This window comes from Gavia stellata, chromosome 23 (assembly GCF_030936135.1).
Source record: "Gavia stellata isolate bGavSte3 chromosome 23, bGavSte3.hap2, whole genome shotgun sequence".
Lineage (NCBI taxonomy): Eukaryota > Metazoa > Chordata > Aves > Gaviiformes > Gaviidae > Gavia > Gavia stellata.
This window is the reverse complement of record NC_082616.1, coordinates 13,042,311-13,057,637: the sequence shown is the minus strand read 5'-3', so window position 1 is coordinate 13,057,637 and position 15,327 is coordinate 13,042,311. Positions and strand designations below refer to the sequence as shown.

General features: G+C 39.2%; 1 protein-coding gene across 1 annotated transcript in view; it reads left to right on the top strand.

Moving 5' to 3' along the window:
- Nucleotides 1-587: 587 nt before the first annotated feature.
- CFAP61 (cilia and flagella associated protein 61) overlaps nucleotides 588-15,327 on the top strand; it is a 110,989-nt gene continuing 96,249 nt past the window's right edge. Inside the window, 7 exon segments of the mRNA XM_059828456.1 lie at nucleotides 588-730; nucleotides 1,850-2,000; nucleotides 4,647-4,723; nucleotides 5,671-5,738; nucleotides 6,906-6,919; nucleotides 6,922-7,049; nucleotides 13,413-13,545. Of these exon segments, the coding sequence (XP_059684439.1) occupies nucleotides 588-730; nucleotides 1,850-2,000; nucleotides 4,647-4,723; nucleotides 5,671-5,738; nucleotides 6,906-6,919; nucleotides 6,922-7,049; nucleotides 13,413-13,545 (714 nt within the window).

Here is a 15,327-nt window from a genome sequence, read left to right as displayed (position 1 = left end):
CAATGTGGAACAACAACAATGTTTTTCTTCTGGGCAGGGAAGCTATAGAGCTTTCAGTTCCTTCTGAAATTTAAGCATCGCTGTTGACTTAAAAAGAAATTTGGGGAGCTGTTTTGGACAAAATACACTTAACTCACCTGAAATTGCTGTTTAATGTTACTAGGGCATTCTTATCCTGATTGTTTGCAGCTGATCCTCCCAACCCTGTAGACTTAAGGCTATTGAGTTTGAAATTATTGATGATGGGCACTGTTCTGATAGATAGCATGCAAATGCCTATAAATGAATAAATGGAAAAACAATTTGTAGCATGTTAAAAACATTGATTAACTGTGTAGCATGTAGAATACATACAACAGGGATGATTGCCTGCTATATTTCTATTTGTGCACTGTTTGCATACTGTATGTATATACAAGCAGTATGTACTTTTGTAGAGTTCTACAGGAACTAGGTACTTAAATCCCTCCGAATTGCACTTCTTCACGTTTTATATAAAAATCCATTTCAAGTAACTACATTGAACAATGGATTGCAACAGGATCTGCCAGAACAGCTATGTTTTCTTTTTTGTTGCAGTCTGTAAGATGACTACAATAACATCTTCAAGAGGAAACACAGAAGTGGTCAGTGCCAGAAGAACAGAATCACATGATGTTTCAGCTATTATCGGCCTCTTCAGCCATTTTACAGAAGTAGTTTTTGGAAAGATTGATGTCATGTACCTTCTGTAAGTAACAGTATTTTAGGGACATTATATTACCTTTTTTCAGGAAACTTCAAGAAATTATGTTACATCTAAGATGGCAGAAAGCATTATGAGCCTTTACACAGTGTGGCATAATGACTTTTCACAAAAACAGAAGATCTGCTTCCATCTCTTTTCTGCATCATGCATGACTGTGCAAACTTGGATCACTGCTGCCAGCATGGTGGACAAGATTTGACTCTATACTAGCTTCCTTTTAGTAAAAGTTCAGAGGAAAGACTTTTGAATAATACCTGATGAAACCATCAGATTCCAATGTCTGTTGTCTGCTCCATCTAACAGAATCTTTTTGGCTGTTGGAGAGTGATAGAAGTAGGGGGCAGAGACTAGGGTTTTAAATCACTTTGTGGCTGTGACCATTCTGTTTTCTTTTCCTGTGTATATCTAAATATTTTCCTTCTCATCCAGTTTCCCTTTAACAAAAGGAATTGGTTATTTTTTGCCTCTATTCTACCTTGGGAGACAACCTCTATCTGCTATAAAATAGGGTTGAATGTGCCTCTTCTTCTCGTGCCCCCAGGATACCTAATATCCTCCATGTTCTGACATCTGTATCCTAGCTGCTTGCGTGTCCTTAGTGGAAATGTGTGGCTGTAGAAGTCTTCTGTTACTGTATCTTCATCACCAGAGATAGTGATGAACCTTCTGCGCTTCATCTCTCTGTGCAGTGATGAACAGCGGAGACAGACTGTGTGAAATGCTGATGGGTCACTTAGGTTTTTTTTCACTTGACTTAATGGCTACCAGCTTAATGGATACCAGCTATTTGGGGAAAAAATAGATGTATGAAGCAACATGCAAAGAAGAGGGAGCATTTAAGTCTTGCATATCAAATTCGTAGTAATTGAGAATTTGAAAAAACATGTGAATTGTAATAATGTCAGAATACACCAAATAAATATTTGGAATTGAAGCAATAATGTCAAGTTAGGATGTGGGCAATGAAGTTTTATTGAGGCCCGATCCTGGGAGCACTTTTGAACGTGGTTAATTTTGCTGTTCTAACAGACTGAATTAACAATCAGTCACTTTTCTTTGTGTTGTTTCTTCAACTTCTGCAAAATTAAATTGTTTTCACAGAGAAAAATCAAATCTTGCTTTGACACTCTGCAATGAGAAGAATGAGGTTATAGCCCATGCTGCCTTTCTGGACTATCCAAATTGGAATATCACTGATCAGTCTGATTGGGAATCATTCCTACATGAAAACTACATTAACGATAAATGCACTGTAAGTATACTGTGTGATTTTAGTTGAGTTTTCATTTAAGGCTCAGGAATGAAAAATATGCATAGGCATCTAAAATCTGTTTTAGGTAGATTTGAGGCATTGAGGCTGAATAAGGTGATCATCAGATTCCTTACTAAACCCTCAGGTGCTCAGAAGTTCATGAGTACCTGTGCTTTTGCCACTACAGTAACTGAAGGTAACTTTAAGGATGGCAGTTAGGAAACACAAGTCCTTTCTTTGCCAGACATGTGCAGAACATGTCTGATACATTGTGCTAGCACTGAGAACAGTGCGAATCATAGCTATCACCAATATTTTTCATTCAAAAACCTGTCCAGCTCTGGTGTTAGAACATTTACCTGGGAGGTAGAGTCCTTGCTCTAAGGTCCTTCTCACTGTAAGGGAACTGGAATCCTCATTTCTCACCTTTTGGAATAGTTTTGCTATTTTACAGAACTGAATGCAAATTTAATAGCTTGAGAGAAAGAATAAGGAAAGGGAGTGTATCCCTGCTTAAAGGATGGTGACTTAAACTGGGTGGAAGATCATGCTGGCATGAGCATCTTGGTTCCAGAGTAAGCTTGTTTGGTGCTGGTGTGGAGATTGCTGTGCTCTGTTTTGTGTGGTGCCAGTTTTCACATGGGCTTTTCGGTCAACTTTATGCATTACTGTTATGAATTATGGACTAGACAGGATTCAAATGCTGCCCATCATTCAGTCTATCTAGGAACTAGATCCTATGATTGTTGAGAAAAGATGGAAAATGTTAACCATAAACTCTCAAAAGCTAAGGCAGCACATGCCAGAATAAGGTATTGGCAGTACTGAAATTATCTCTAGGCAGTTTGTTCATCAGTTTTCCAGTGTTGTTCTGGGTGACGTTAAGAAACGGCTTGCAGAAACACTGACAAATACAGCAATTGTATTTGAAAATGCTGTGTGCTGTTAAAAGAAACAGAATTATTACAGCCAAAAGGAGTATAGAAAAAAAACATGTAATTTTCTTGTAATCTGTTTTCTTTGTCACTTGAACAGTAGTTTGTGTACAGGCACATTGCAGGGACAACCACTTCATTCACTGTGCAGCTGCAGCTGCTCCTGTTGGGTTATGCTGTGCTGTCAGTTCTGCAAGCTCTTCCTCAGGCAGCCTGCTTGACAATATCTCTTGCAGCAAAGCTGCAGCTGACTTAAGAGTGCAGGGGCATACAAAGAGAGAAGACAAAAAAAGAGCCTGAGCATGTTAGGATTACTACTCATAAACAGGAGTGAAAGGTACTTTGGAACATTGACAAGGAGCAGAACTCCTCTTTTTCTAGAATGGAGATTATTTTCTAAAATACGTACAAACGATTTACCTCATGTTTTATGCTTCTGGACTGACAAAACAACTGAACCTATTCTGAGTTATGATTAGATAAGATATCATTGGTTAACTGCAGGTTAAATCCATGCAGATGTGCTTTAGAAAATTGAGATCTTCCAAAAATAGAATTTCTTAAAAGTTTAGTTGACAGGTCTTTTTTCCTAGAGCACAGAAATGATAAGATAGCTTAAAGGTCTAAATTAGAAATTGACTTGTGCAGAATTTAATTAGTGAAGATGCTTTACAGGATTGCCTGGTTATCATCACTATTCAGAAACAGTTACAGGCCAAATCTTGCCTCCTGGGCCTCCTCTTGGACCTCAATAACAAAACATTCTTTTTTTCCTTCTTCGTTTTTCTTTTGCATTTAAAAACCAACCAAACAAAAAAAAGTCTGATTTTTCTTTTCTTTTTTTTTTTTTTTTTGAAATGGCTTTTGATTGTTTGTTTATTACAATAGCCTGTGGTCTTTGTGCTGGTCCATACACTGCAACCTCTATTAAAATCTTTCTTGCTCTAAAGTTGGTGAAATTTGTTGGTGACTCTAGCCATGACATTTTAGTTGAATAATAAACTATTCAGAAGGCCTCAAGTTTTCCCATTTAAAATATTTTTTGTAGAAATAGTTAATCTACAGATAGACCTTCATTGACTCAGCACTGGAAATTAATATGCAGGAGAAAACAGCTGAATTAATAGCACTTTCCATTCCAGCACAAGGGGTTTCCTTTGCTAGTGTTTTCCAGGTTAACTGGAGGCATATAGGATAAAGATATTTTTTAGTCTGCCCTGTTTTTGCCTGCATATTTAAATGTATCTAATGATGTAATTGTAAGATTTTGTAATTTTTCTTCTTTTAAAGAAAAACCATTTTAGGACTATGAGAAGTCTGTGAGATTTTGTCTGAATGAAGAAGAATGTCTTTATCAGCCAAATGTTAAACTAAATGTTTTTAAGATTTAGTTGTTAATTGTTGTGGTTAAATTAAAATGTTGTTTGTCTGGAATTAATGCTGTTAAATATGAAATGATGTATATTGTAGTCAAACAATAGTAAGCTTGAGTGTAAATCAAAAATGTTACAGAAGCACAAATCATGATATAAAAAAACTCCTTTAATCACATAACTTTATCCACACGTGCTTTGAAGTTACTTACATAGGTGAAGCTACTCATTTTGAGTGCAGATTATATATATTGGAAATAAATGTGCATAACAATACTTGGGTTGACTTAACAAATATTAGCTGCATGGTGTTTAGATTTTCATTCCTTATTTTGTAGCCTTTGAACACGTTGTTCATGCATCTTTTTGTGGCAAAAGAAGAATACGCAGCTGGATGTTCCCAAGAAATTGTTAGGTGAGTTCTTATGTAACTTTCTGTTGTGAAGCATTTCAACTCTCCTACCATCATTTGGAGAGGCTACGGAATTTAAAAATGCCTTAAGGTGATCACTAGATCAAAATTAAGTATCTCTCTAAACAGTCTCGGAAGGTAATAAAACATAACCTTCTATTAATCAAATGTGCTCTGTTGGCTTTGAAACCAAGCTGTTACAGTTCCAAATACACTTACCAAACAGTGTTAAGGTTTAGCTGTATCTTTGCTGTGATTTTCCACAGAAATAGTACTGCAGTTGCAAGGCAGATAGATTTTTCTTTTTCCTAAATTTCCACTTGTAAAAATCAAAGCACATGACTGAGCAGGAAGCTTAAAAAGCTGTAGATGTTTCTGGAGTACGCTTGTTCTCAGGTAATCTATTGATAGTTTGTTCGCTACAGATGATATGGTAAGGCTCAAAATGATACAGTACAAACAGCACAATATATTACTGTGTTAGCTTGGTACTCAAATATAACCATTGCTCAGGTTATTTGGTATGCTCAGAATCTACTTACATAAACAGTGAATTGCACTTGGTACTGTTGCTGTTGAATTTACAGTTACTTTCTCATGTCAAGCCAGCTCATCCAGATGCCAGGTCAGAGATCTGCCAGCAGAGATCTGGCATCTTTTAATTTTTTCACCACTGGGGAACTGATACAAAAAGGAGGATGTTTGAAATCTAAGGATTAGGAAATTAAGAGAGAAATAAGGTAGAAAAAAAACAGTAAAAGAATGCCCAGATGAATTTCATATGATCTTATTTGTCATAAATAAAATGTTTTAATTTTTGAGCCATGTGGACTCATGAAGGAAGACCACAGACACTGGAGAAAAAATTTTATATATTAAAAGACTAGCTGCTGTATCTGATTGATGGGTGTAATGATGAAAGACTGAATACAGTTATGTTATTTGTCCAGGAGAGCTTTTATGATAGTACCAGAACTGCAGTTTATACTTCTCTTCATACCAGCTGATGAGAATTTAGGTAAGAGTTTAATACTATTTTATTCTTAAAATAATGAGAACAATCTCAAATCTCATTATCATTTATATGCACTGTGTTGGTGGGCTTTTTGTGTGTGTTTTTAAATATTGAGAACAGTTACAATTTTCTAAACATGCAGAAAACACAGTCTTGAAGTATCCTCTAATGGACATACCTTGTAAGAGGTTTATGTGGTTACATGTTTGCTCCAGCAGTCTAGCCATTTCCTGCAGTCTTTAAATTTGCTAGAAACAAATAGGACTTCAAATAGGAGTAAAGATCTCAGAAATAAATTCCTACAAGTTTTGTGAAGATTTCTGGCTGAATAGAGTCAAGAGATTGAAATCAGTGCTTGTACTTTGAGAGACAATGGCTAATAGTCACTTGGCATGTATGAATTTATGTACGTGTGCGCTTGTGAATGTATGTACATAATGTCAGCCAGGCATCATGCCCATACATCAGAACCAGTCACATCAGGTACTTTCTCTTATTTAAAGAAGTGATTACAAGATGGGGAGAGGGTCATAAGGGGTGCTAGAAACATGGAAGGAAACTAGGATTATTTCTCTTAGAGTGGAGGTACAAAGCTGGAGAATGCACATCTTCATCATCTGACTTGGAATTTCAGTCCTGAATTCAGACTAGTATCTACTTAATGACTGATTTTTGGTTGGAGCTTTCTGTGAAGTGAACTGGAACTTTTTCCGTATGCCAGTTTCTAGACATCTTAGTTCCAAGTCATGCTAAAAAACTCTGTAGTGGTGCGTCAACTACAGAAAACAGCACCTGAATAAGGGCTTTTGTCAAACCTACCCTAGCAACAAATGTCAGCTTTTCTTCAGCATAATGAGTCCTGACAAAGAGATTCTCCAGTGGCATACAGTATTGGTTATAAGACCGGTATTTCTATAGGGATTTGATCCTACCAATTTCTGATCGCTTTGAAGTTTATTCAGGTTTGGGAGGCTGGATTAATTAACAAATTAATCCAGTAACAATTCTTCAACATGTTTATACTACTGTCATTTCAGCTTCGTGGCTTAATTTAAAAGACTTAGAGCATTATGCCATCTGTGGTTTAAGTTCAAAACTCCATTTTCCTCAAACAGTTTTGCTGATAATTTAAAAGCTCACATAATGAAGTTTCTCTGTTGCTCCTAACAGATTTTTGTCATTCACAGAGCCAGACATGGGAAATGTCTTTGAAAAGATGATGGCTGCTCCAGGTTCAGTAGCAGATAAAAACTTTACCTTGCTTGTGTGCCCCAGACATTGGTATCACCCACAGCTCTATGTTCGCAAAGCAAGGTAATGCAGCTTCTCCCTTCTACTTCTGTGAGCAGATCTGTCTGGGTTAATTTGAAGAATTTTCTTTTTTGATTTATAACATCAGTATCTTAGTTAAACTGCTATGATTTTCCTTGATAACCTAATTAAGTAGTTCTATGATTATGCTGTTTTTATTCTACTTCATCACCAGATCAATTGTCTTTTTTGTAAAACTAGGTTGCTATCTAGAAAGAATACATTTTTTTGTTAGTGATGTTTATTCTGTGAATCTCCTTGCTTAATTGCATTGCTGCATATTTTACAGAATCACAGAATCATTAAGGTCGGAAAAGACCTGTAAGATCATCGAGTCCAACCATAGTGAGTTGCATGTACTTTCCAGGTCTCTTGGAGCATATTCCAACTTATTTTTAATTTTCTGTTGTTATGTCATATTCTGACCAGTTGAGAAACGTCTAAATAGGAAGGCCTATTATCTAAAAGAACTAAGTAAGAGCAGAGAATCCCTAGTTCCAGTAGTCCTTCAGACATGGAGAGTAATCTTCTTTTGTCTTTCATACAGTTTTTCCTGCGTAAGCACTTCATACATTCATTCTGACTGTGTTTCAGGGGAGCAGGCCTCCTCAGTGTTGCTGAGAGAGCTTAAGAAAATAACGGGATAACCCTTTTCCTTCCATCATGTCATCTGTTTCAATGGATGCAGTCTGGAGCAAAGACTTTGATATGCTCACACAATGTGCCTTTAACACAGCCTTGCTCCTGTTTAGGGATTCAAGCGATAAATGTCATTACAAAAGTTAGACTCTGAATTATTTTCTTCGTTCCTATCCACTCAGCTGCCTGCAGTGTACACCAGGCAGAAGATATAAGTTTCTCTGGCAGCCTTGCCTATTGATGCCTACCTGGATATTGACTATTGCCACTCTGTTTTTTCCTGCCATTTGAATGCTGCTGCCTATGCCAAATCACAGCTTTCTGTGCTTGTGCCAGCGTTGTGTACAGTAAACGAGAAGTGCAGGGTTTCCGACCCAATGGGGCCTTGTGTTTTTCTGCGTAGATTGCTGGACCATATATGCTGTCACTGCTGTGCAGATGCTTCCCTGTAGTGCGGTTGAAATGTAACTAGTACCTATTGCATTTTGGTTCGCTTGTTTTCCTCTTCACAGTGGGAAGAGTGCCTGTAGGGTAATGTTCTATGAAGTAATAATTTTATTTTATTCTGATTCATTCTGGAGTTGCTTTTGTTTGTTCTAAATGTAAATGCCATTATGTAGCAGGATTATGATTACATTAGCATTTCTGGTCCTTGTAGTGGAAACTGAAATTTAGGGACAAGCACATCGCTGGGATGCTATATCATACGATACTGATGTGGGGGGGGTCCTTATCAACCAGTGCTAACAGATGGTAATGCCACATTAGGCATATCTCTCTGCCTGGTAAATCCACACCTGTTTGTTTATGGGTTAATTTATGCTGACATCTCGGACTGGATTCTGATAGAAGCCTGTGTCTCAGGGTGATGTTTTGCAGATATTTAACTTTACCAAATAGGCCTGAAACAAATCTGCAGATTGTGCTCTTTATCCTATGGTTTTAGTCAATGTTTGCAATATCCTTTCGCTTGACTTCTGTGCATTTTAAGAAAAAGGACAGAGGCCCCTGACCTTGACCACTTCACACCATCTTGCTATAGGTCTGGGTATTTCAATATGTTACAAAATTATTTGCATACTAACTTGATCTACAATTCTTAAGGTTTTTATGAGTATTTCCTTGGAGTTGTCTACCGCCTATCAGTATGTGAATGAACCTTAATACTGAGAAGTTACCAGTAGGTGAATTAATTCCTGGGGATTTAAAGTTTTTTCATATGTTTTGGTTCCAACTATTATGTTTGGATTTTATTTAACTTGAATCAATTCTTTCTTATGATGGCCACTGGATATTATCAATAGAATATTTTTGACACGACTAGAAATGTCACGTAGGCTATACCAATATTCCACATAAGAGATACCATCTTGTCTGGGATTTCTGTAGTTTGTTATTAATAATAAAATTATTCAGTTTGTTTGGTGTTTTTTTAATTAGAAAACTAACCAGGAAACTGCTTTTTCTTAAATTACACAGTATCTGGTGATATAAAATTCATACTTTAATATTGTCTATCAATAGGTTCTCTGAGTAAGCTAAATTACATTTGCAGTAGATGCTTTGCCTTTCCTTTTCCTCTGTATTCACCTTTGTACTTCACTGGCATCCATAGTAACGTTCAGTGGAGCTCTTTAGAGACTTATCTATGAAAGTTGTCCCCAGCCACCTGCCTAGCAACATGTTCTGGGTCAACGATAGGAGATTAGGGTAATCTCTGTTCCCTCTTCCCTTGCTTATAGAGCGGGGGGGAAAAAGAAGCTGTAAACTGATGCTTTGCTTAACCTTTAATTTTGAGGTTAGTCTCCATCTGACCTTCATAATGTGAAATAAATCTGTAGTGTGCCAGAACATAGTCCACTAAGCTTTTATATTTAAGTTTCTTGCTGATATCTCATCTTTAGATCCTGTGATTCTTGGTTTTGTACCATATATGTAAAAGCTCACAAATTTGCAGCTCTGAGGAATGCCTTTATTGTGTTTGTTCTCGCAGCCTAGAAATTTTGTAGTATTTTTATATTAAAAATCTATTGGGTTTTTTTGGGTTTGGGGTTTTTTCTTTAAAGACTATGGTGCTAGGGGAGGATTGCAGAAATCAAAAATAGTTCTGTTCCTATAGTTTCTAGTGTGCAGGGAGATGAATGGGCTTATGTGGAGCCCCGTTGACTATCACAAGGTCAGTCTCTCTACCTACCACGAGCTGGCAGAATTGCCATCTGCATGTTGATGTGCAGCCTTGTGTCCTGTTTTGTTTGACAGAGCAGAATGCTGTGAGGGACTTGGAGCAATCAGCAAAACATTTGGTTTCAAGATGGTGTGTGTATATTATCTGCCCCAGTCAAACAACAGGTTTCAGTTAGTGGACAGTCTCAGTCCTTTACCCCGAAATTAGTATGGTTTGTTTGAGGTTTCATAACACATTATCAGATTTGCTATACTAATTAATTGTGTTGAAGTAGAAAAGTTTTGGTAATAGAAAAACCTTACTGCAGCTTTTCCCTTAAGATAAGGCCTGGGAAGAAGAGGAAGACTACTAGTTCGCTTTGAGATACAAAGAATGTGAATTACTATGAAGTTTTACAGGGTTTCATTGTTCTTAGAACTTAATTTTAGTTGTATCTTTTGAATTAATTCTACAGACAAGTAATTGATGTTGTGTTACATTTTTCTGTACTTTTTTCTTTTTGTGTATAACTTACCACAATGAAAACTCTCACTTAAACAGTGAAAAAGAATGAGAAAGTGCGGGGCTGGGAAACTTGTCGCCCCTGGCAGCTGTTTTCAGCTTTGAGTGGGCAGTGATGATATTCCTCTCTACTGGTCTCTCAGGTTGGCTTTCTTAACTTACAAATTGTATGAAAGAATCTGGTGACTGCCCTTCAGAAAAAGAACTAAAATTATTTAAAACTCCTGGCAGATGGAGCAGTACTGTGACTTGGGACATCCTAAAGGTCACAAGTTAAGCGTTTATTCACCCTGGTAAAAAGGCCGTTAGTAAGGCGTATGTAAGGGATACTCACCCCCGGTACAGCGGCTCCCTTACTGCCCACCCTGCCCCAACAACCCGCCGGGCTGACCTTGGCAGAGAGGGGTCGGGGCGAGGGGTGTTCAAGGCCGAACCCCCGGGCTGCACTGAGCGATGCGAGCCATCAGAGTTAAGAAGAGAGCTTCCAGACAGATGGCCCGAGAATAAAAAAGCAGAAACGGCGTCAAAATAAAAGGGCTCACTGGCCCCTGGTAGAAAGGTAATCTGACTCGGAAGGTCACATTCCTTCTGGAGTGTAGGAGCAGCAAAAACCATCTAGATACCACCTAAACTGGCCCTCAGTCTTATGCTAGAGTCGGTCAGTACGTAGAAACTCGGACCGCGTTTGATAAAATTAGAAATAAAGATTTTTGGCCCAGTCGTGTTAACTTTAAGGCTTCTTCCAAATCCAGAAACATGTGAAGAGTGGAAATGAGAATCGGTTTGTTTTTCTGAACTGCCGGATACGCAGAACTCGCATTTCCAAAATGTAGGTACGAGTACTTGGATACAAGCGCACACAAACTTCAGCAATAGGAGCCTGAAGCAAAACACAAGTATTGCTAAGACTGAGGGAAGCGTTAATAATCGTTCCTGATAATTATCATCAGAAATACGTTTCTACAATATGTTACACTTCTAAAGAAAAGAGAACTACTTACACATCTCTTTCTGCTGACATCTTACTTCAGGGATATCCAGGAGAGGATATCCCGGGGGAGACTAACGACAGCGCGGAGCAAGGGCAACACAAAACCCTGGTCGCATTGTCCAGGGAGCGTGAGGACGCTGATTAATCGTCTTCGGAACAGCCGTGATCCTTCCAGCTCTCAGACGAACGGTGCGGCCTCCGGAGGGCGGGGGCACCTCGGGCTTGCCGGGAGCCCCGGGCTCCTTTCCTCCTTCAGCCTGGGCAGGGAACCGGGGCCCGAGGCCCCCCGGGCTGCGAGGCGGCGGCCCCGGGGCCGCCCCTCAGCCCGCGGCCGCTAGAGGTCAGGAGAGGCCCGCGCGCGGGAGGCGCCGGCCGCGCTGCCGCGGAGGCACCGGGGGGTGCGCGGCGCCGGACCTGCGGGGCTGCGGCCCTCGAAGGCCGCTGCAGGTCTTCCCGCCTCTTCAGCTGCCGGGCGCAGCTCTGCGTGAGGGAAGAGGGTCTCGAACGGCTTTCAAAAACCGCCAGACCCGGAGTGTCAGGAGTGTTACAGCCGAGATGATGCCTATTCCAAAGAGGAGGGCGCAGACTGCCATTTGCGGAGCGTGCAGGCGACGGGCTCAGGCGGACTCTCCCTCCCCGGGCAGTCGTCCCTCACAGGTCAGCTCCCCAGTGCTCTGTAACGGAAGGACGCAACCTGTTGTTTCAAAGGAGCCGATCGTGGTGGTCTCTGTTCCCTTCAGTAAGCGCAAAAGTATTCCTATGTTTGAAGTGCGTTGTTTACTCCTCGTGATTTAATGCCTTTATCCTGTGGGGCCCCTCCTGTGGTAACCAAAAGTGTGTTCGGTAGCAGTCTCCTTAGGGCCCTGAGCAGAAGGGGTTTTCTTAACTCCAGGGGGCCTGGTGGTAAAAGTCATTCCTTCTGATGGCCCATCACAGCCCCGCTTTTCTCACCACTTTTTGAGTTGCAGAATTGTTGGTTGGACCGCTTAATTCTTGCATTTTTCAGATAGATAAATAAAAAAGCGGTTTCATCTTCTTACTGAAAGCAGTTCTGTGTTAGAGCTGGTTTGCCATTGGCCTTTATGCCATGGTTGCAGCATGTATGACTAACGAATTCTTTCATTGCATTGGTAAAAGCACTGAAACTTCTTGTTAAGACTGACATTGATCCTGGTTAAGAATTAACATTTTTTTTAACGTGGTTTAATGGGAAAGAGTCTCTTGTTGCATATTTAAACAAAAATCCGTGCAGTATGGGGCCTGTGAGAGTCTAACACTGAAACTTGGACTGATGGGAAACCAGCTGAGGCAGCTTTTGCACCGGTAGCACGGAGAACAAACTGCAGTAGTAGAGGCAGTTAAAGCCTCGATGCGGCAGTTCCCACCTATGTAGAAAGCGTTTCATGAGCCAGAGGGATAGAATAATTGCACTTTGGCCTTTGTATCTTTTTCAGTGGTGGAGCATTAACTTGACCTTACAAAGGCATAATGGCTCGGTTTCTGCCAGGTGACTCCCATACTGCTGTGTGTAATAACAGTAATCTAGCTAATACTCAGCACTGTTTCTCCCATACAGGAAGGCGCTATTTTCTTTTTTTTTTTTTAAAGAAGTGATTTTCTAAATTGCACTGGTGTTGCTTTTTGAGATCTCTGCCAACCCTAACCAACTGATGACTGGACTTACTGAATATAATTATTTTAAATGAGGCCTAAAGCCCAGGTCCACCTGCCCTCAGATGCCTTAGGCAAGAGAGTTTTAAACTGGGCTGCCCTCGTATTTTGTTAGGGAAAGATAAGCACCTCCACTGGGCAATCCAGATCTTAGGTGGGTTGTGCTGGCTTTGGAAGTGGTTCTGCCTCTCCTCTGGTGCTGAGGCTCCCAGCTTAGTGTGTGCTGGGGATGTGTCCTAGGTGAAATTATTTATTTGTGGGTGGAGGCTTTGGATCAGATGTTTGTAGTATTTGTCCATATGCTAACAGAGTAGAACAGAAGTATCAGGACCTATCAATGGCTGAGCTTTTGGACATTACCTAATCTCTTTTTTTGTAGGTTGGAAGATTATGATGATCTCATGCCAATCTGGGCACATCAGAGTGAGACTCTGAAAGAAACCTATAGTGAATATTTCCTTGCTGATCTCATAGAACGTCAAGATGAAGAAAATCAGGCTGTTGTTTGTGAGGTCAGTCTGCCATGCGCTCTGGTTTTGTCTAATCATAGCATTAGTGATGTCACATGTGAGTGACAGCTCACACTGCAGCTCAGCGAATGAAAAGAACAAGCTCACTTTTGGAAGGTAGAATTCACGATCTGCACAAACGCAGTGCCCTCCACCGCATGTTTTGTGTCTTCCCTTTCTTTAGGAGTGATATCTCCTGTTAAGTAAATAAAGCAGCAGCTCCCAGTAATTGTGTAGAGTGTTTTCAAGTAATTCGAACAGACCATCTTAAAGAAACCATGTTGCCATTTTAGACATTTGCATTAAAGATGACTAGTTTTCATTCCCAGTGAAAATTAATATTGCATGTGAAAGCTAGTAGCCAGTAATACTTTCACAGCTAAAAATGCTGTAGTTGTTTTCCATCTCCTGGCTCAGGCAGTCGGATGTTTGCTGAATTGAAGACAGAAACCCAGGAATTAATTTAAATAAGAAAGAGGTGGTAATAGTTATCCTGCTGAAAATTCCTGTTAATATTTTCATGTGTCAGTAATTGTGCATGGTATTGTAAGCTGATAGGCAGCATAACCTACTTAATTCCAGAAGTCTGCAAATGATTTTATAAAACCTTAACATGTAATCATTACCATTGGAAGCCAAATGTGAAACAATAAACAATTAGTGTAATAGCACATTACAAACAGCTATCTTTATAAATAATACATTTAAATTGTACATTTATAGCTCAATATGATACCGGCAAAAGGTGTTTCAGGCCCTCATAGTTTATACTTGCTGCTGCTGCCGCAGATTGGAAAGACACCTCCATGCGAACCAAGATAGATGCCAATTTTCCCTGCAGAGAATGAAGCTGGCAACCTCTTTTTGCACATATGGTAGATGGATTGGTTAATCAGCCTCTGCTGAGCCTTGGGCCTAAAATTACATAGCAGCCAGACTACTGCAGTGACCCAGCTTTTGTTCAGTTACGCAAACAAGGCAAACAAACAATCACTTGTTGTTTGAGGGGAAAAGAATTAAACTTTATATTTTTTTATTTTTATTGGAGTGCTGATGGCCTGATAAAACAGCTATACAAATCCAGCCGTTGAGTTTTCATTATGCTTATAAAGGAGGCTTTCATTATGTGTATTAAGGGGAAACAAAATATTTTTATTGTGTGTTTTCTGGTGTGTTTCACCAGAAAGTTGCATATAGTACTAAAAATTGAAGAGCTTCCTTCCAGACTCGTCTTAGCTCAAAGCCAAAAAACCTCCAGCATGCTGATTCTCGTTTTTCAGAGTGTATTTCTTTCTGAAGACACTAACTTTCTGGAAACTTTCAGTAACAGTCAAACATACAGAATAATATGCCATTTCAGCATTGCAGGGATCTTGTAATTTTCATACTTGCCAGGGCATTTTTTTTTTTTTCAAAGACTAGTTCTTAGATTAGTTTTTTCAGAACTTGAAAATATTCAGCGCTTGTAATTGCTGCAAATAATACATATCATATACTGTATTAGATACTGTTTATATACTATATAATTGATTTCTTGAATTAATAATTTTCATAGGAAAATAAAATATACTTTTCAGTTTGAGCACAATTTTATTTACAATGCAGTGTCTAGTAACTAGTCAACCATTATGGCTAGCTAAATCCAGACTTTTACTTTAGCTGCACTTTAAAGAAAAATTATACCTTTTTGGAGGTATGTAGTTAAAGGTACATTTTTTTTATTTACTGTAACAAATGTTTTATTGAAACAATAGGTCATTATTTGGTCCATATATGTAATTCTAA